This window comes from Elephas maximus, chromosome 2 (assembly GCF_024166365.1).
Source record: "Elephas maximus indicus isolate mEleMax1 chromosome 2, mEleMax1 primary haplotype, whole genome shotgun sequence".
Lineage (NCBI taxonomy): Eukaryota > Metazoa > Chordata > Mammalia > Proboscidea > Elephantidae > Elephas > Elephas maximus.
The window spans coordinates 53,316,506-53,339,666 of record NC_064820.1 but is presented as its reverse complement, the minus strand read 5'-3'; the positions used below and the strand labels follow the sequence as shown (position 1 = coordinate 53,339,666).

The following is a 23,161-nucleotide window of genomic DNA, read 5'->3' as shown; positions in this document are numbered from 1 at the left end:
TAATTGAGGAACAAAGCTGTACAGGTCAGCTCAAAATACAGTCTCTCCTGGTGCAACGTTCGACTTTAGGCAAATGTTTGTATGAGGCCAGAGATGGTCACAATGAGCTTCTGAAGACGCAGCTGGCTGTGCCTCAGCACCTGGGATTGAAAGTCAGTGGGTTTTAGAATTCTTGGTCAAGCTACAAGGTAGAAATCCCAGTTGGTTATTCCTTGCATTAAAAATAAGGATACGACATTCTTTTGCATGAAATTGATATATTTAGAAAATTTTTTAAATTTGATTTTAAATGACTTTTAGATCCTAAATTTAATTCTCACCACTTGGTGAATAGGAGGGAGAGGTAAAGGGTGGGGAGATATGATCAATCGCAGAAATACTTAACTTCTTGAACACTGACACTTAACTTCTTGAACTACTGATACATACTAAATTCTGTTTAGAATTTAAACTATTTCTTCTATTTAAGGGAAATCATGTAAGTTCTTTTGCCCATGATATCTACAAGTTTTAGCTTACTCTGTTAATGCCATGATTTCTTACTCCAGAAGATTTTAGAAATACAGAACTAAAATCCCTATTGGTTTTAGAATTGGTAGATTTGTTGCATCTACATTTTATTTGAAAATATTCATCTATATCAAAAGTTGTGTTATTATGTTGAAGTTGTCTCAATAAGAGAGTTAATGAGTGTAGGCAAAGCCTGCTTACCAAATTGCAAATGGCTTGGATCTAACCCTTTCCAAGTCAGGCAGTCTCCTAAAGGTGCAGAAATGGCTGGGATCAGGGTGAGGAATAGGCCTAGGATTTCCAACAAGCAGTTTTTGATGAAAACTAAAGGGTATTATATGCAGAGGAGTCCCTGGGTGGTGCAAACTAAAAGGCTGGCAGTTTAAGAGTCCACCCTGAGATGCCTCATAAGAAAGCCCTGTTGATCTACTTCTAAAAAATCAGACACTGAAGACCTTATAGAATTCTACTCTGACACACATGGGGTCACCATGAGTCGGAATTGACTAGAAGGGTAAAAGTCAGTTCTGCTCTCTAATTCCCAGACTCACGGCCCTCAAAACGAACTACAGAAGCTACTTCATCTCAGTATAGTAATTCTTAACATTTTCTCAGATAAAGGACCTTCAAGAATTTGATGAAAGTTATGGACTCTCTCCCCAGACAAAAGCACATATGCACAAGCAAAATTTACATGATTCAGAGAATTTGTAATCTGCATTCCTCTCCATGAATCCTAGCCAACTTGGGTCATATATTCCTAACCCAAGAACCCAGACGTGTAATAAAGCTGTTGTTTTACACCCGAGTCTGGGGCAGTTTTTTTATATGGCAATTGTAACTGGGATACCTATCTGTATTTATGCTCTCTCTTAGTTTTTCCTTACATAGTTTTTATTCCAGTTTTTAGTTCTTATTCCAGTTTTAGTTTTTATGTTAGCTTGCAGACTTCTAATTTTTTTTTTTTTTTTAATTTTCTTTCCCTCAGCATTTAATCATCTTAGTTTTTATTACTGTTGCTATTCTCTTTTGGTATTTCTAATTATAATTCCAGTTTTAAGTGTTTCAATTTTACTCTCCCATCACTGACAAACAACCTGCTATGGCTGAGAGGGCATGAACTTTGCATAGGAGGAGCAGGCCTGGTTAGCATTCTGCTGGTTATTAAACCTCTCTATCCTTTTCTTTAATATGGGATATTAAGACTTACCATACAGGCACCATGTGAACAATAATTCCTAGAGTTGTGTAATGTGATCAAAGAATCTCTCTCTCTCTCTCACACACACACACACACACACTAGCATACACAAGAGCCAACATGGGGTCACTGTGAGTCTGAATTGACTAGAAAGCTAAAAGTCAGTTCTGTCCTCTAATTCCCAGACTCGCAGCCCTCAAAACGAACTACAGAAACTACTTCATCTCGTTATAGTAATTCTTAACATTTTCTCAGATCAAGGACCTTCAAGAATTTGATGAAAAGTTATGGACTCTCTTCCCAGACAAATTTACGTAATTGACAGGATTTGTAATCCCCATTCCTTTTAGTATTTCTAATTATAATTCCAGTTCTACATATACAGGTATATGAATATAAAATCATTTTTAAAAAGACTGAAGCTGAGACCAGAAGAACTAGATGGTGCCTGGCTACAACCGATGACTGTCCTGACAGGGAACACAACAGAGAACCCTTGAGGGAGCAGGAGAGCAGTGAGATGCAGACTCCCATTTCTCGTAAAAAGACCAGACTTAATGGTCTGACTGAGACTAGAAGAACCCCAGTGGTCATGGCCCCCAGACCCTCTGTTGGCCCAAGACAGGAACCATTCCTAAAGCCAACTCTTCAGACAGGGATTGGACTGGACAGTGGGTTGGAGAGGGATGCTGGTGAGGAGTGAGCTTCTTGGATCAGGTGGACACTTCAGACTATGTAGGCATCTCCTGCCTGGAGGGGAGATGAGAGGTTAGAGAGAAGCTAGCAAAATGGACATGAAAAGAGAGAGTGGAGGGGGGGAGCGAGTGGGCTGCCTCATTAGGTGGAGAGCAATTAGGGGTGTATATAAGCTTTTGTGTGAGAGACTAACTTGATTTGTAAACTTCACTTAAAGCACAATAAAAACTGAAAAATAAAAAGACTGAAGAAAAATACATTGAACGTTGAAGTTGTAGGAAAATATCATTTGTTACTTTATAGAAGACTGTGTAGTCTGAATACCTTTTTTGCAATGAGCGAATTACTTTGCATTTAAAGAGAATAGGTAAATTATTATAAAAGTAATACTAATCACTGTGTAAAGGTCCAAAAATAAAAAAGTACAAAGAAGAAATCATTCCAAAGCCCACCACCCAAGAATAATTAATGTTTACAATTTGGTGATCATTCTTTCCACATTTTGAATTTACCAGGCTCCCTCAACATACTTTCCATTTATTTCAAGATTTTTTTTCCCACAATCTCACCAAAATATTAATAAGATATCAATATGTACGATGATTATCAGGGTGCTTTTTTTCACTTCCCTCCAAATTTCTATAAAACCCATTGCCATCGAGTACTCCTCAAATTTCTTTATGGAGTATTAATAATACTATAATTGAAAGTATATTTAAAGGATCAAGAGTGTCAGTTAATATTTTGTAGTCTAATATTTCATGGCCATATGCTAAACGAATTTACAGGTGAAAAAACTGAAGTTAAACAAAATTTTTGTGATAGAGCTATCCTTAACTTACTTTCCTTCTACTATTTTACATTTAAAGTATTAAAACTTTACTAGATGGGAATTAGCAATGACAAAGTTTATGATAACTGGTTTAATAAATCCATATACAGCATAAAGTTATACAAAACTAGAGGAAAAAAATGAAGGAAGATAATACTCAAAACGAATAAATTTAAAAAATATGTTGTTGTTGTGTGCCATCGAGTCGACACACAGGGATACTACAGAATAGAGCAGAACCACCCCATACGGTTTTCTAGGCTGTAATCTTCACAGGAGCAGATTGACAGGTCTTTTCTCCTGCAGAGCCACTGGGTGGGTTGGAACCACTGACCTTTCAGTTAGCAGCCAAGCACTTAATAGTTGTGATACCAGGGTTCCTTGTCTTATATACAAGGCGAAGTATTGTAAGCTCACCTTGACATTTGTGCTTTATTTTTGCTTCTGATATTTACCAAGTGACTTTCATACAAAAATATCAAATAAGCCTTAGTCACCTGACACAAACTTGTGCCTAGAATATTTAGCACCAAAAAATTAAAACTAAACAAATTTGAGGTTAGAAGTGAAATATAGGATTACCTGAGTAACCAAATGATATGCTTGACATTGGACTAAGATAGATTCCACTTCCATACATTGCACCGTGGAGCTAAAATCAGAAGAGGTGGGAGAGAGAAAGGTCAGTCAATGGTTTCCAATGTTAATATTTTACAAAAGAAGGCAATCAATCTCATGTTGGAACATTAAGTTTTAGAAAATGATGGAGCTCTTCTTCCAAGGTCTTATTTGAAAATAATACTAATATCCTTGTGCTCAAAATTCAGAGTAAGTTTCTATATGAAAAATGATAGCAAGAGGAAAAAATCCACGATGAAGGTTTTCCAAACCACCAGAGTCAGAATCATTTATTACAAAGTACTGTAGTAGTGTCTTATTTTAACTAGTTGAAAATTCTGAAAACAAAACCCCATCTCAGGTGAAGGCTGAAATACACATGAAGGAATTGTGATCAAGATTCACCTACTAGTATACAGTCTGAGTCATATTTTCATAACGCAGTACTCTCTGGCATCTGATTCTTATCCTCCTCTAAATTTTCCAAGTTACAGAGAGCTTTATTGACTGAAACTCTCTGACTGGTTTAAGAAACAACTTGGAACAACTAAATTTCTTTCTTAGTATCTTTATGTTGTAGAATTCTCACCCCTTCTTAGTATGAACCGAATGCTAGTTTGATAAATGTGCGTTTAAAGACATTTACATTTAATTGTATCACCTTAATATCATTGTTTTGAGAGGTCTAGTGCAGGTGAGGAAACCCTAGTGGCATTGTGGTTAACCGCTACAGCAAAAGGTTGGCAGTTCAAATCCACCAGGTGCTCCTTGGAAACCCTATGGGGCAGTTCTACTCTGTTCTATAGATAGGGTCGCTACAGGTCGGAATCGACTCGATGCCAACGGGCTTGGTTTTTCGGTTTAGTGCAGGTGATTAGGTGGAACATCTCATTTCCTGCCCTCCTTAGACTGTCATTTGAAAACCAGCTGCACGAGAATGAAGAAGGATGCGAGGGATGAAGGACCTAAGTAAAAATAGGAACTATATCCACAACATTCTGCTAACACCAGGGGCTCTCCTGGAGGCTGAAATGCAGGTATCAGATGGGTCTCTGGTGTCCAGCCTCCACTTTGCTTTTTCTTAACACTATCTCTTCAGCTCTAGAAGGAGTCACACTAAGGCGCAGTACTCAATAAATGTGTATTGAATTAATGAATAGAGTATTTATACAGTTTGAGTTTGCTAATATTTTTCTATTTATGTTCAAAGTCTGATTTTACTGTGTCTCATAGAATTTTAATTCTCTTTTTAACTAATTAAATTAAGTAATTAGTTTTCTTTTCCTTTTCATTCCTACATTGTATATACATCAATTCTGCTTGTTATTTTACAAAAATGCTCTTATGATTATTAGACACTCCATGTAGTTTTTCTACATACCTATCCTTCCCTTTTTGGACATAAAGGCTGAGAACCATGACAGCTGGCCTAACCTCAATACTGAAGAACAATGAGGTCTTGTTCAAGCATTCAGAAAATTTACCTGCAGTCTTGTATTAGAAGCAACAACCAAACCATTCCTCAGGATGGAGTGCCAGTTTTCAATGTGTGAGCCACTAGAACCAGGAAAAACCAAAACCAGAAAATTAAAGGTCTTTTAAAGTGGTCATGGTATAATAACTAATGCTACCTTCTGAAAGTTCTGAGTGTCCAAGAATGATGTCATCGACTATTCAGCATTAATTCCCAACCTTTCCCTACACATTTCCAGAAGACTGACGTGGAGACATATTCCCTTAACATCAAGCTGTACTCACTGAAATGCAAAGGTGCTTCCAAAGAGTTTTTTGGCAGCTCTAAAGTTGGATTCTTTGGCTGGTGGACTGCTGAGAAGAAGGAACTGATGCGGTGTATGCATAAACTTCAACTGCTGTTTTTTTAAAATAATGACAAATAAAAACATGTCAAATTTAACATATAACCATGACAGTTTCAAATTTTACTGATTTAAAAATTATCCAGTTTCAAACCATAGTAACTTTAGGCTAATCAGACTAACAGGCCAATTCACAGCATTAAAAACAGACTCTGCACAAATGATAAGTCGTATGGAATTGCTGATACAAAGGATAATTCTTTAGACTAACGGGAAAGCGACAGGAATACAGACAATCCAAAGTCATTTGTATTTCGTTTTAAAATACACTATGTAATCATGTCCGAGCAGACCTGCCTTCCTAATTACATTTCTTTTTAAGATTTTTATTACTGAATTCCCTAAGTATACACTAACTATTCAACTGAGGAAATATTCTGAGCATTTGCTGGGCAGAAAAGAAAAGTTAGTTCAAGATTTCTAAATTACAAAAGCATTAAGCTTTATTTGCATAGGTTTATAAAATTGGAAATTGCCTGCATTTAAATGCGGTTTTCCCCTTTGGTCAAAGAAAGAAATTAAAACAGAGACTTTTTGAATAGTTACTGGACAAAATTTTCTAAATTATTTCCCTTTCACCTAGGAACATACTTGCTCAAAAATATCCATTCATGTCTCAAAAGGGTACTCTTGGCAAGATTTGGGGTGTGCCAATTTAAAGATTCACAGAAACACGAGATTTTGGATGCTGCTCTTAGATCATGATGAGAACAGAAATAACAGTTCCAGCAGCTTTTCTGAAAGCTTATTAGGCTGATAAGTAGATATCTGAAGAGAGTATCTTCTCAGATATAGAAAGTGGAGATGTGCCAACATGAAACCAACAATGATAAAAAGCACATTAACTTTCTTCTGGTCAGTCCCTGGCAATACACTTTCTATCACTTATGGAATAACTAATTGATCTCATATTGACTCTTTTATTTATTTAAAGAGCAGCAGTGTGAATTTGAATTGAATATACTGGAAAGGCTTACAGCTAGTGCACAAATGGCAATTTCAAACTGAAAATATTAGACTTAACCTGGATCTACTGCAATTCCTGGAGAGACTAACAAAAAAGCATAGGGGTCAGCTTTCCCAACAAATAACTATTTATTCACACAACTTATAGGTATTCCATTTCTGAACTACAGTTTTATACACATGGAAAAAAAAAGAAAAAACTTACCCTGTTAACTGGCAGCTTCACAATATGTGACCTATTACTTGAAATAACCCTGAAATTAAAATTAATCCATCAGTCACAAATACATGCCAAGTATATTTGAAGTTTTTCTTCTTAGATGGAAAGAGAGTAAAACTTATTTTTGCTATATCATAAACTCTGTAATAATTTTATTTAATCACATAATTTTGTTTTGCTTCCTGAAACATTTAAAGAATTTCTCTAACAAAAAAGAAAATATTTTAATCTGAGAAACACACTGAGATTCCTTAAAACCTAAGGAAAAAAAAAACCTTAATATTCACTAATCACAATCCAAATATTATCAAAATTAACATTTCTGTATATAAAACCAAAAAAAACCCAAATCCGTTGCCATCAAGTTGATTCTGACTTATAGCGACCCTATAGGACAGAGTAGAACTGCCCCATACAGTTTCCAAGGAGAGCCTCATGGATTCGAACTGCCGGCCTTTTGGTTAGCAGCCATAGCTCTTAACTGCTATGCTACCAGGGTTTCCTTTCTGTATATATTTTCAAATAAAGCTAATCTAAATACAAAGATTAGAAGTTGATTTATGAATCAGCTTCCTTCTCTCCTCCTACACTGCCTAATTAAGAATGAATTCTTCTTACTACGCAATGATAAAGAACAAATGATGAATCTGCAAAACATCTCACGACATGGATGAAACTGGAAGATATCATGCTGAGTGAAATAAGTCAATCGAAAAAGGACAAATACTGTATGAGACCACTACTATAAAAACTCATGGAAAGGTTTACACACAAAAAGCAATAATCTTTGATGGTTTCAAGGGAGGGGAAGGATGAGGAGGGAAAAACACTAACTAGACAATAGGTAAGTAGTAACTCTGGTGAAGGGTAAGACAGTACACAATACTGGGAAAGTCAGCACAGCTTGACCAATGCAAGGCGACAGAATTACTGGGCTGAGGGCTGGAGACCATGACCTTGGGGGACACCTAGCTCAACTGGCAAAGCATAGTTTTATAAACAAAATGTTCTACACCCCCTTTGGTGAGTAGCATCTGAGGTCTTAAAAACTTGTAAGCGGCCCATCTAAGATACTTCACTTGGTCCCACCCCATCTAGAGCAAGGAAGAATGAAGAAAATGGAAGACACAAGGAAATGATTAGTTCAAAAGACTACTGGACCAGAACTACCACAGACTCCACCAGACTGAGTCCAGCACAACTAGATGGTGCCCACCTACCACCACTGACTGCTCTAACAGGGATCACAATAGAGGGTCTGGACAGAGCTGGAGAGGAAATGTAGAACAAAATTCTAACTCACAAAAAAATCAGACCTAATGGTCTGAAAGAGATTGGTGAAACCCTGAGAGTATGGCCCCCGGACACCCTTTTAACTCAGTACTATGATCACTCTTGAGGTTCACCTTTCAGCCAAAGATTAGACAGGCCCATAAAACAAACAGTAATACACGTAGCTCAACCACGTATACAAGACTAAATGGCACACCACTCCAAGGGCAAGGACAAGAAGGCAGGACGGGGCAGGAAAGCTGGACAAATGGAAATGGGGAAACCAAGGTAGAGAAGGAGGGAGTGTTGACACATCGCGGGGTTGGCAACCAAGGTTACAAAACAATACATGTATGAATTGTTTAATGAAAACTAATTTGTTCTGTAAACCTTCATCTAAAGCACAATAAAAAAAATGGCTCTGAAGATTCTTATTCTGATAATATTTGAGGATGTCTTTGGGTTGATACATACAATGTATTCAAATTATTATTCAACACAGATAATAGAGATGAAAAAAATTAAATTCAGGTATGTGAAGAACTGAATATTCCATACTTTTCAATAATAATAAGAGAAACTGGGAAAAATTTTGGTAAATTTTCTTTCACTTGAAAGAAGAGTTACTACAAAGCTGAAGGTAACAATCACAAATAAAGTTAAAAGTCAGACTAACTTCAGGGAAAAAAAAAAAAAAAACCCAACAGATTAGATATGAGAATTTTACCTTCTATTTTGACTATGACTTATTGTAAGAATTTAAAAGGTTAAAATGGAAACTAAGTACAATTTTATTTAATTTCTCAGAATTTTAATAATAGAGCACAAATATACAAAGAAGAAGGCTTCTAAACCTAAATTCTGTCATGGCCTTAGCAGACTAAATTAAATGTGTATTATAAAATTTTGACTAATTGAAAGTTAAGTAATCAGAATCCTGAGGTAGCCAGATTCTGTCTCCTTTGCCCATCTTCACAGGTTTTTAAAGCAACTTTCTGGTTGTGGCACGGAATAAGTACTCATTCAGACCAATCTCTTATAATCGTTACATCTGTATTATTGCATGACAAGAGTGGTAAATTCCATAACATTTGAGAGTTTTCAAAGTGATTTCAAAGAGACATGCTCATGAAGCCCTTATAAGGTATGCTGAATAGATACTGTTGTCTTCATTTTGAGAGGATAAATTACTTCAAGGAGACATTGTAGGAAGCTGAGATCTCAGCCCACGTCTCCTATTCTCAGTCTAGTCCTCCCTCTATGATCTATGCTGGATAACGCTGTGTCCCTCATCAGGCTCGCTAAGAAACACTGCATCATCTGCAGTCACCAAAGAGTTAAATCAAATTTATACCACCTCTGTTAAGGATATACAAAATACACATTTTAGAAAGATTTTCAATAATAAGGGATGAATCAATAAATTTTTTTCACTTAGTCTTCACATAACTAGAAAATTAAACGAACTGAAATGCCACCTAAGCCAGTTGGCTATATTTTTAAAAACTATAGACAAACTGCAGTCAAATGAGATTGTATATCCTTGTGGTACATGTGACAGCATCTTCTTCCCCTTGCGATGTAGAAGTTTTAATTAAGTGAGAGTCATTAAGGACTCCTGGATTGTAAAATCACCAGGCCTCATAAGCTTGTAGAAGAACTGTAGCATTGCAAGTCTTCTAAAATAGGTTTTTCTTTCTTTTTTTTTTTTTTAAAGCAGGCAGCAGAAAACCATGTTCTGTTTTCAAGAAGAGGAAAACTAAAATTTTATACCATTGCAGTAGGGGATGCGCAAGGGGGTCCTGTTTATCCATCTGCTTCTTGATTTCCAGATACGGCGCCTGGAAAAAAAAGTCATTATACTTCTTGATTTCCCTTAAAAATCCACTTTTCCCCCGCTGTTTTCATTTTTACAAAAGGAATATTAGGCTTAATAGTATGCTTAATCTGGTTAAACTTGAAAATTTGCTGCCTGACATGGTGGTAACAGCAACAACTATCCTAGCTGTTGCTCAAGATTACTATTTTTAACTTTTAATTAATAATTTTGTGACAGCTACTCATCATGCTCATATGTGAGGCGAGGGTATTTACTTAGGTGTACATTTTTATATGAAGAAAATTGGTCAAAATATACATAAAAATAACTTTTCTCTAAAAAGTAGTTAATGAAATTGGCCCAATTAACCATTTCAATCTCTGTGACAATATAGGTCTATCTATAAGGCAGTACTTCTAGAAAATAGGATAAGATAACACTATATTTATTTGGCACAGTTAAAAGAATTTGATATAATAAAACCTGAAAGCATGCCTATGAAGTATAGAGTGAAAAAGGATTCAGGGTTACTATTTTCATCTTGACAGTGAAGATACTGAGGCATCAAGCAATTAGGCAACTTGTCCAAGTTCAGGAACATCACTGACGAGCCAGTTATGCAACTGTGGCCTCTAACTTCCTAGGCTGATGCTCCATCTTCTCTTATCGTCTCCTATTAAAATAGCTTACACATGACCCAGAAATGTAAAGGTAGCAATTTTTGGCAGAGAGCTCATCCCAGAGTTAGAGTTAGTAGCTATTTATATATCCAAGAATGATCAGGGTCTACCACACAGTTTAAGTATACTAAATCAAAATTGTTTTCATGACTAAAAACATTTGCATAACTTTCTGTAAGACACTGCAATAGGTTTTCTTTTTCCCCCTTAAGTGGAAACGTATTTTATAGTGTTCTTTTTCCTATACAAATGACAATGCTTATTTGGCAAAGAATTCAGAAAATACAGGAAGGTGTGGGCATAGAAAAACAACCAGAAGGGATGGTAGATTTTAAGCAAATAACTTGTGAATTAAAGGATCTTTTATTTGCCATTGTCTGAAAATCAGGAGGTGTTCATACTATTTAGCGAATGCATGAATAACTTTAAATACATGAAAAAATAAATTATCAAAAGAAATTAGTTCTTTTTAATGGTCCTCTATAATCCAGATTGGGTGCAAGAAACATGCTCCCTTTTACCTCAAGCTTTTGAAGAAGATGAGAAGCAGGCGCCAAAGTCAGAGACTTAATAAGTGACAGGGACAGATTTTGAACTGGGATAGTGAATAAGCTATGTGACAGAAGAAAACAGGCAAGTAGAGAGGAGAAGCCAATTTGAGAATGTAAAAATGCGCTGTTGGAGCACTGTCTTCAAAGGAGAAGTAGAGATGATATTCTTGCTAAGAACTAAAACAGGATGTCCTCTTTACAGAGATTGACAAGGGGTGAGTGACCTACAGGTAAAGAACTGAGGGTCTCTAGAGCTGGGAAAGAGTGAGATAAAGATCATAAGGTAGATTAGGGGCAGGAGCTTTGTGGGTCCAAGACACAGAATTACCCTATTTTTTCTGCAGAGAATGGGTGATGCTCATTATAAAACCCCAAGTATCTCTAGGGGCAGTATAAGCCCTGAAACCACCATATACAACACACACACAGTGTACTGTTGTCAATTTCTAACTATAAATTTCTGCTTACAATGATAAGTTTTATACCTGCCTCCAAATCATTGGCAATGGATAATTTAATAATTCAATAACATGTGCTTTTCCACATACAGCCCAGTTATGTGTTGGACTTCCATAATGAACCCTGCTCCCTGCTTGTCAAACTTTCCCAAAAAGCCTCGCTAATGGACAAAAATATAAGCTCATACACTCAGGGAATCTGGGGTCTTCCAGTGATGTTTCGAGGTTCTGTGTTTGATCTACAATATTTATGCAAAATTTGCATTTTATAGAATATTTGTTTTTATTTCAACATTAAAATATTTCAAAATGACTACCATCAATCAAATTAACTTTCTTGGAAAATGGTAACCTCTGCTCTCAACTCAAATATCCCCTGACATACCTTCACATACTCAAGGCTTTCACTGACTTTAAGAGCAGGAAAATAAGATGATAATTATGAATTTACATTCCAAAAAGCCACAGTGGCAGCATGTCAATGCACCAATATAATTTAATTAAAACATCTTCGTACAGCACAACTACAAACTTCATACCAATATATCATGTAATAGAAAACTGTACATCTCACGACATGGTCAGTACTCTCAGACATTCTTAAAATATGATTTTATTCAAGCAAAACTGAACTGTAAAAGACCACAAGATGACATACTTACTTGTGTCATTTCTCTAATAGAAGTTATGCTATCAAGTGCTTTCATTACTCGATCATAGTTCTTCTTCTGTTTGAATGGAAAAAAAAAAAAGTATTCACTTCTAAGCATTTGTGAATTTCCATCAGGGGCAGTGAGAGCAGTGACTATTATGTGTGCATAAAAGGAAAGACTGCCATAAGCTGGCTCGAGGACACAGGATTTATAACTGAGTAAGAAGAAAGAGAAACAAAGCCAGAAAAGAGAAACAAAGCCAGAACAAAATCATGTTTGGCTCACAGGGGGAAAAAAGCTACAAATACAAAATAGATATTGGGCTCATGGTTCTGGTTTTTGTCACTAAAATATCAAGACAGGATGAATAAAGTAAGCACAGAAACCTTCCAAATTATAAAAATTCACTTTAAATCTTACAATGTTAATTTTTTTTATATTTCCTTTTGTTTGGAAGATTATTACCAAAAGATTATGGCTGAAAAGTGTGAGTTGACACCACTTAACCGGTAATTCATTTTTAAACATAATTATGTGCATTGATGCCAATTATGAAGGAAGGAAATTTTTTTCTGAGGAAATTTTATATAGTCACTCTTTCTACGAAACAATTTCAAGAAGACACCAAGGTTAATTTTAGCTCTCATGAGATTTGAAAATTTTGATATTTCAAAAGGAGTTTGCCTAATCTCCATGACTATTTATAAAACTGTTTCCCCATGAAACACCAGTTCATCTACAGTGTGAATCCAACTTTCACTTTATCCAGATAACTGTGAGTGTGCTGGTGGCAGTGAGGCAAGGGTGCATGAAGTGAAAATACAAAATAAAAGGGAAAACTGGTTCCTTCATGTAGGCTGGTGAAAATAAGGTTACATAAACTAGAATCCCAAAAAATATATAAATAGAAAAAAAAATAATCATACTGGTACAGCTTTTTATCTATCTTTTTATTTATCTAGCTGTCATGAGGATAGGTTGTGTAAAGATCAAAATTTGAGATTAACTGGGCCTGGTTTCATGAGAATGAAGTTCTGGAAATGATTTTAAAGGAAGAAAAAAGGGGGAAGTGAGAGGATATGTGAAAGACTGAAAGTAGAAACAAATAACGTTCGTTGAAGAAGAGTCATAATTACTAAAGGGAAGGCAGAGTCTGGGACAGGTCACAGATATGGTTGGTGAGGCAGAGATTTAGACCGAAAGAAGAAAGCAGACTAAAATCACAATGATAGTGAATGGAAACATGTGATTGATATGCTAGGATAACTACTTACCCTGGGGTTGAGGGCCAGCATCTGAGGATCATTAGGATCGACCACAGAGGGATATGGCTCGAAAATGACAACTTTCCTGGGAGATTCCAATGCAGATCTACACATGGATACCAGAAGATCTACCACCTTGAATTTACATGAGAAATAATTACTATCCTCCAGATTGTATCAAGCACTTTCCCATCGTTTCTCCCTTTCATGGTAGCACAAGTTCATTAGAAGACCCTCAGGAGTGCTACCAGTTTCTCAAGTCTGTAATTCATGACTTTAGACCAAATTTGATGAACTTGATCACAAATTTAAAATAATAAATATATGGTGCCCACAATTATTCATGTCCTAAAAAAAAATTTTTTTTTTTTAATATGTCTCTGTCATGAGCACATATTATGTGCTAAAATTGTTCTAGGCCCTACGATTAGGCAGTGAACAAAAGAGACAAGATCCCTGGTCTTGTAGAGTCTACATTCTAATGGAGAAGATGCATAATAAAAAAACCTGCTAAAGAAATACATGCTTACATAGAATTTCTAGTAGTGTTAAATGCTGGCATTAGAGACTGAGTCAGTAGGGGGTGCTGTTTCATTTAGAGTGGCGAGGGAAGGTCTCTCAAAGGAAGTGAGGGTGGGGGATATGTGGAGGGGAGACCATTCCAGGTGAGGGAAACCAAAAATGGAGGAAATGAGAGTGGACTGCTACAGGAATAGAAAATCTCCTGACATTATCTTATCTCTTCCTATGCTGTCAAAAGTCATCAGTGACCTTCAATTTGCTAAGTACAATGACTTTATTCCTACGTTATCCTAGAACTGCTTAGCAGAATTTACTAAAATTGCTACACAGCAGTTAACAGCACAGTTCTGAAGACAGTTATTACCAGGCATCCTTCTCCAGTCCTCAAACCAAGTATGATGCAGGCAACTGAATCAGGAAAACTGATAATGTCTAAATGCTTAGAAATTCAGGAGAGAGCTCACCAGAACAAAAATATCTACAGTGTGAACACAGGGACTTAAAAAGGAAGAAGCAGATTTATTCTTTAAAGGGAAAGCTATTTCCAGAACGTTTTTAAACGGGCATTTTTAAAAACAAATGCACAGTAGGAGTGAACAATTTTTGATTTCACCAGTTTTTATGAGATGGGCACGTAACCTAAAGACAGTAGCACTTGGTGTTGTGTATTCACAAATTCACCCACCCAATCACAGTACCCAGAATTTCCGGTGACCTCATTCAAGTCACTGGGCATAAAAATAAGACCTATAAATAACACCACCCAAAGGACACAGACATAGATACCCACAAGACTCATCCAGAAAACACTAGAGCTGAAACAGCTAGTATGCTTTTGACATACTATTTCACAAATATAGAATACATATTTTTTTTAGAAAAATAATTAGTTTCCATGGCATCTTTAGGAGTATGACCAGAATATATGGGCAGAATAAAGCAGTGAAAGGAATATTCCCTTTTGGAATAGAATCACAAAATTCTCTGATCTTTGGATCTTGATCTTTAGAGTTGAAATGCTAAATTGATTGATCTGACCAAACACGTGCGCTTTATACCTATTTCACTACACATTTCAAAATTAATTTTAAAAAATTATTTTGAAGACTCATCTGTAAGAGGAAAAAAAAAAAAAGACTATTATTCTACTAACGATAGGCCCTACAGTTTGCATGATCATTTTTCCTTCTCATCAATAATTTCTTATTTCTAGGCTTTAATGTTTTCCCTTTCACAAGTATTTTAGGGATAATTTACATCCAATAAAACACACAATACTTAAATGTACCACTTGAAGATTTTTTACTGTGTGTTTGTGTACATGTTGTTAGGTGCCGTCAAGTCAATTCCGAGTCATAACAACCCTATGTACAACAGATTGAAACGCTGCCTGGTCCTGTGCCATCCTTAAAATTGTTGTTATGCTTGAGCCCATTGTGGCAGCCTGTATCAATCCATCTTGTTGAGGATCTTCCTCTTTTTCACTGACCCTCTACTTTACTAAGCATAATGCCCTTTGCCAGGGACTGGGCCCTCCTGATAACTTGTCCAAAGTACGTAAGCCAAAGTCTTGCCATCTTTGCTTCTAAAGAGCTTTCTCACTTACTTCTTCCAAGACAGGTTTATTTGTTCTTCTGGTAGTCCATGGTATTTTCAGTACACTTTGCCAACACCATAATTCAAAGGCATCAATTTTTCTTCAGTCTTCTTTATTTATTGTCTAGCTTTCACATGCATATGAGATGACTGAAAACACCATGGCTTGCGTCAGGTGCACATCAGTCCTTAAAGTGACATCTTTGCTTTTTAATACTTTAAAGAGGTCTTTTGCAGCAGTTTTGCCCAAAGCAATGCATTCTTTGATTTCTTGACTGCCGCTTCCGTGGGCATTGATTGTGGCTCCAAATAAAACGAAACTCTTGTCAACTTCAATCTTTTCTCCGTTTATCATTATGTTGCTGATTGGTCCAGTTGTGAGGATTTTTGTTTTCTTTATGATAAGGTGAAATCCATACTGAAGAGTGTAGTCTTTGATCTTCATTAGTAAGTGCCTCAAGTCATCTTCACTTTCAGCAAGCAAGGCTGTGTCACCTGCATAACGCAGGTTGTTAAAGAGTCTTCCTTCAATCCTGATGTCGCATTCTTCTTCATACTCCAGCTTCTCAGATTATCTGCTCAGCATAAAGACTAAGTATGGTGAAAGGATACAGCCTTGACACACCATTCCTGGTTTTAAACCACCTGGTATTCCCTTGTTATGTTCGGATGACTGCCTCTTGGTCTAGGTACAGGTTCCTCATGAGCACAATTAAGTGTTCTGGAATTTCCATTCTTTGCAATGTTATCCAAAATTTGTTACAATCTACACAGTCGAATGCCTTTGCATATAGTCAATAAAACACAGGTAAACATCTTTCTGGTATTCTCTGCTTTCAGCCAAGATCCATCTGACATCAGCAATGATATCCCTCATTCCACACTGTCCTCCAAATCTGATTAAATTTCTGGCAGTTCCCGTTGATGTAGTGCTGCAATTGCTTTTGAATTATTTTCTGCAAAATTTTACTTGTGTGTGATATTATTTGATAATCTCTGCATTCTTTTGTATCACCGTTCTTTGGAACGGGCACAGATATGGATCTCTTCCAGTCAGTTGGCCAGGTAGCTATCTTCCAAATTTCTTGGCATAGACAAGTGATCATTTCCAGCACTGCACGTTTGTTGAAACATCTCAATTGATATTCCGTGAATTCCTGAAGCCTTGTTTTTCACCAGTGCCCGCAGTGCAGCCTGACTTCCTCCTTCAGTGCCACTGGTTGTTCATCATATGCTACCTCCTGAAATGGCTGAACATTGACCAATTCTTTTTTGCACAGTGACTCTGTGTATTTCTTCTATCTTCTTTTGATGGAAACCCTGGTGGCATAGTGGTTAAGAGCTACGGCTGCTAACCAAAAGGTCGGCAGTTTGAATCCACCAGGTGCTCCTTGGAAACTCTATGGGGGCAGTTCTACTCTGTCCTACAGGGTCACAATGAGTCAGAATCGACTCGACAGCAACAGGTTTGTTTGTTTTTTCTTCTTTTGATGCTTCCTACGTCACTTAATATTTTCCTCTTAGAATCACTTCCTCAATCTATTCTGATTTTCATTTAAATTTTTAAGAGCTCTTTAGATAATTGTTTGAAAATAAACTTGAGAGATATTAATGCTCACTATTTTTTCAAGTAAAAAATGTATATAGGGACTCAAATCTGTTCATATTTTCCTTTGATTCCTTTTAACTGCATAAATTTATCACTACAACACTAATTTTACTTACCTCTGATTTTTATACTTTTTATAAAATATTCTTTAGTCCGTTTGGAATCTTTTTTTTTTTTGTATATGCGTGTACATTGTAAGGTAAAGAGCTAATATAATTCCACGCCCCCTCACCATGTTGCAGGTCATTTGTTCTCACCTCACTTACTACAGAATTCTTTTTTTTAATGAATTGATGTGATGCTTCCTGCATCGTGTATTAGATTTATTCATAATTTGATCCATTTAGGGATGACCATTGACCTGCCATTCTATTCTTTTGCCAACACTGTATTTTGTTAAAATAGTATAGTGAGCTACATGTTTTTGTATATGGTTGGTCTTATCTTCCTTAATTAGCATTGTCTTTTGAAATTTTATTTAGTTTATTCTTATAGATGAATTTGTAGTTTGGACATGTTCCATAAATTAAAAAAAAAAAAATTAACAGAAATTTTGATAGGAATTACATAAATAAATTATGGCTCTTTCCATTTTTCCATTCCAAAAACACAGAATGTTTCTCTACTTCTGAGCTATTTCTTTGTCTTTGTATTACTCTTTACGTCATAAATACTGTTAAGCTAAATTGAATGTTCTCTTTATTATAGGTTCTGCCCATTATCTTTCTACCTAAGTGTTTAAAATAAATTGGCTTCCATTTTATGGCAATGTAAATTTACAAATGTAAAATAAATTTTACACGCGCAAGGGTTTCAATAATTTAACTTCACCGCATAAGAATAACAATTGCGTTTTAAACAAGAAAAGTTGGTTAATTTCTCATCTTGGCAAACCACCCACTATACAAATAGAGGAAAATTTGGTTTCTATCTAAAAAATATAAAATGTCAGTCTGCTTTTTAACTTAATAGTAAGTTGTCAAAAAGTTGCCCAAAAGAATAGCATAGAGAAGATTAGTAAACTGGAACAAATTTTCCAAATCAAAATAAGAAATAATTAGTATCCCGTGTTACTACCTGAGCCCCAGTTGCTATTTCATCAGCAGCTTCATTCATTACTCCCAGAGTTTGGAAAGCAAATACACACAGCTCTCGTTCACACACGGTAGGCTACAAAACAAAAGGGAATCAGTAACCACGCTTTTCCCATCTCCCAATTCCTAAATTTATGACGTTCCCCATAATAAATAGAAAATATATGATTCTGGCATTAAAGCAAAAAGAAAACCATGCCATTTTATTTGGTAAAAGTTAAATTTATAACTACTAATAGTCTTTAATATTCTAATATAGTAAATAAATATTCATTAAGGAAAAAAAAAACCGGTTGCTGTCGAGTCCATTCCAACTCATAGCAACCCTATAGGATAGAGTAGAACTGCCCCACAGGGTTTCCAAGGAGCACATGGCGAATTTGCTCCCAGTTGTTTGGTTAGCAGCCAACCTCTTAACCACTGTGCCACCAAGGCTCCAAATAATATTAAAAAAAAAAAAAAAAATTTTTTTTAAAAGAGTAAATAAATTACTAATATAGAGTCACAAATACAAAAAGAAATTATGTGTTTCAATTAGTTGAATGCGCCTGCAGCCAGAATGATCTAGCAAGAGATAAAAATATCCTTGAATGCGAAAGTCCACCTCTCCTGCAAAAGACAAATACCCAAGCTGGTGGCATAATAAAATATGAGGTTAAACACGAAACCTGTATAAAACAAATACACCAAAAAAAAAAAAAATTTCCACTTTTTCCTAGGTAATTTTCTTCAGAAGAAATAGCATGACTGTGCTTACTTGCTAGCTAGCTCTTGAATGATGGGTTTTGTTGAGAAGTCTTTTGACTTCAATAACCTCCTGAAGTCAACAGCACTGAAATATACACTCTGCAATTGCTTTGGAAGAGCTCTCATCTTTCAAATCTAATATGGTGTCATCCAATTGATTTATCTTATCTCCTGAGTTACATTGCATTAGGTAGCTGATGAAGCCTAACATGATGCAATCCATGATGCTGCTCCGCACAGCAGACAAAAGGCATTTGTTAGTGCCACAGCTCCTGCGCTCGTTCATTTCAGAGGACAACTTGGTCTATTGCTTAACCAGTGGGAAGCATGGCCCCATTCTGAACACCCTTTATAGATGTAAAGCCTGACCAACCACAAAGATTTCTGGTTGACTTTCCCCAAAGAGAATTTTAGAAAAACAGATTGATCTATTTCCTTTGTCAGTCTTAAAAGTACAGTTTGATTCCAATTTCCAGAAAACTACCTGTGAGTGAGAGTAAATTAACTGAAGAAAATTCTTCATCCAGACTCAAGCTATGCCTGCTTATATATATACATACACACACACATATAAATATATATACACTGTTACACAAATACACACATATATATTTAGATATATGTAGAGAAGGCTGATCAATTTCTATTTTTACTTGAGTGCTTAATCTATACATAATCATTTTGCATTTTCTGTGTGCATCAATGTGCATATATATATGTTGTACACTCAATTTCTCCAATGACACTGGATTGGATTTTTTTTTTTTTTTCATTTTCTGGGTCCTAGAGAATAATATATGGTCTGAAATAATGTGAACAATTTGTTGCACATTTACCATAGTGTAAAACACTATATTGGTCATTTTATATGTGCTATCTCATTTAATGGAAACCCTGGTGGTGTAGTGGTTAAGAATTGGGCTGCTAACCAAAAGGTCGGCAGTTCAAATCCACCAGGCACTCCCTGGAAACCCTATGGGGCAGTTCTACTCTGTCCTATAAGGTCACTATGAGTCAGAATTGACTTGATGGCAACATGTTTTTTTTTTTTTAAATCTCATTTAAAGTATAATGAGTAAATACATAAACAAGAATGCAGGAAGATTAATCTTGGAAATAATAAAGGGTGGTAGGAATTTATTCACGTACCAGCTACCCAAAGTTCACTGAGGAAGTAAACAGTGACATAGAAGGTACTTTGTTTTTAATAATAGTCCAATCAAAAAAAAAAAAAAATACTCGTAAGGGATGTTTTCTATTTGAACTATGGACAAACAACTATGATTACTTTGTGATCATGCAAACATGTTATCTATAAACACACACACCCATACCCACACCTACACATACTCAATCACTCTAGGGAATATAACAACAGATACTATCTTTTTCAGTACTGAATTCTTGTTTTAAATAATGAAGATAAAATATCCTGCTACACAAGGTAGGAAAGTTAATAAAAAATTAACAGAAAAAATTTCAAAGACTTAAGAAAAAATGCAATGGACACATCTCCATTCACATACTTTGTCTCTAATCCTAGGCATTTGTGTACCTGACTTTGTCTCAAAAAATTTTTAGCAATTTCACCTAGACCTCCTAATTCTCTAACTCAAGAGAAAAATCAGCAAAATTTCAATGCTTTCCGTAATACTTTCTTCTGCATTTGTTTCATCCCCTTTCCAGACCTGTTTATAGTTTAACCTCTAAATCTCTAAACCACACTGACTTTCCAACTTTACTTATTATTTTAAATAATAAGCCTACATTCCTAATGATAAAGCTATGACTTGATCCCTTTATGAACACTTTTCTTCTTTCTTCCATTTCTTTGGTTCAAAAGTGGTCCTTCCTCTCATTCTGCAATGCAACCAATATCTGGGAATATCCTGTTACCACAACTGTTTGAAGAAGGAAATCAGGTACACTACAAAACCTTTCTTTTGGAAAGAAAGTTGTGCCATAATACTGAAAAGAAGTAAAAGTACACATTACATTCTTATAACAATCTTATCTTCCCTTCTTTGAAAAGAAAGTAACAAATATAGATGTAATATGATTAATTTATATTCCATAATACAATCATACTAAATAAATGCTTGCATGTGAAAGCTGGACAATGAATAAGGAAGACCGAAGAAGAACTGACCCCTTTGAATTGTGGTGTTGGCGAAGAATATTGAATATACCACGGACTGCCAAAAGAATGAACAAATCTGTCTTGGAAGTAAAACAAGAATGCTCCTTAGAGGCAAGGATGGCGAGACTGCGTCTTACATGCTTTGGACATGTTGTCAGGAGGGATCAGTCCCTGGAGAAGGACATCATGCTTGGCAGAGTACAGGGTCAGCAGAAAAGAGGAAGACCCTCAACAAGGTGGACTGACACAGTGGCTAGAACAAAGAGCTCAAGCATAGCAACAACTGTAAGGATGGCTCAGGACCGGGCAGTATTTTGTTCTATTGTGCATAGGTTCGCTATGAGTTGGAACCAACTCAATAACAAATAAGTGCTAGCAAAGTTTTTAATAACTACTGTTTATCTTCCTCTCATTTTTACTATAAAGTTAAGAGAATATTCAGGGAGTGAATCCATTTAATTTCGAAGTAAACATTTCAAACTAGCTTGTATAGACTTGTTAGTTGCCCTTGAGTAAATTCTGACTCATAGCGACCCCATGTGTGTAGAGTAGAACTACTCCATAGAGTCTTCAAGATTGCGACCTTTCTGAAGCATACAGCTAATACTTAGTACTTGCCCCCTTCTTTATTTATTCACAATTTATTTGAGAGAAGTTCAAAATGTCAACACAAGATGGCACTCTAGATGAAATGTTCCCAAATCATATTAGGTGATCAAGATTTGGTGTCTCATTGCTCACAGAACGGATATCCTACTCAAGGAAGACTAACTAAATCACTCTTCCTTAATAAATGGTAAAGTACTTACATTGTGAACCAACTCTTCGCTACCTCGAACTTCCAGCCCACCTCTGGTGCCAACAAATACTTCTGTTGCTATGTTATTACACAGAATTCCAGCATCAATTCAAAATGTAGTATAATCATTATAACAGCTGTTACCAGAATAAATGTAATGACGTTTTATTTCACATGCTTTAATACAAATTAGGTACGCCTAAATATAACTATGTATATTACTCATCAATTCATTTAAAGTTTACAATAAATCTATTACTGTTTGAATTTGTATTCAAATTCCTGACATTTGAGAATTCTCAATGTTATGTAATTATATAATCTTAAATATCCACGCTTGCCTTCAAGCAACTAATCCCTATTTTAAGGCTGTAAATCCATGCCAAGTCCCTCTTGCCATTACATACACAGAATATATTTGTAATACATTATTTATTATACCGAAGCCAAAATCAAACCCAGTGCTGTTGAGTCGATTCTGACTCATAGCGACCCTATAGGACAGAGTAGAACTGTCCCACAGAGTTTCCAAAGGAGCACCTGGCAGATTCAAACTGCCGACCCTTTGGTTACCAGCTGTAGCAATTAACCAATATGCCACCAGGGTTTCCTTATTTATTATGCATCACTTAAAAACAAGGAAACTTTATATGTCCCAAAGATACTTATTTTAGAAGTTTTTAAGCCAAGATGAATATATTTTTACTTTTATTTGATTCACATGAATTTAAATATAAGCAACAGAAACATGTTTCAAAAATGTTTTCTCAAGCCCTAAAGAACATCTTGGAACCTAACTGCATGTTAGAAACCTGTGTGTATTCATTCAGTGAATACAAATTACTTCCTACTGAAAATAAAAATAATACAACTTAGAGAATTTAGCTATTTATTTGTATAAAGAGATAAGGATGGTGTAAGTTACTGGTTTTCAAACTTTGTCATGTACTTTTTTCTCAAACAAAATATTTCGTTGCAAGCTCAAAACAAATGTAGAGCTTGTTTCAGTTGGAGCACATGTGTATTCAGTTTTATT

At 35.7% G+C, this 23,161-nt stretch overlaps 1 protein-coding gene across 3 annotated transcripts in view; it reads right to left on the bottom strand.

Annotated features, from left to right (window-relative positions):
- PARP8 (poly(ADP-ribose) polymerase family member 8) overlaps window positions 1–23,161 on the bottom strand; it is a 189,722-nt gene that overhangs the window by 7,916 nt on the left and 158,645 nt on the right. For all 3 annotated transcript variants that reach the window (XM_049863559.1, XM_049863568.1, XM_049863552.1), the window contains 8 exons: window positions 18,423–18,515; window positions 13,628–13,753; window positions 12,363–12,428; window positions 9,966–10,033; window positions 6,906–6,954; window positions 5,616–5,728; window positions 5,342–5,414; window positions 3,822–3,891 (listed from right to left, as the gene is read on the bottom strand). In XM_049863559.1, the coding sequence (XP_049719516.1) occupies window positions 3,822–3,891; window positions 5,342–5,414; window positions 5,616–5,728; window positions 6,906–6,954; window positions 9,966–10,033; window positions 12,363–12,428; window positions 13,628–13,753; window positions 18,423–18,515 (658 nt within the window). The remainder of the gene's footprint in view (window positions 1–3,821; window positions 3,892–5,341; window positions 5,415–5,615; window positions 5,729–6,905; window positions 6,955–9,965; window positions 10,034–12,362; window positions 12,429–13,627; window positions 13,754–18,422; window positions 18,516–23,161) is intronic.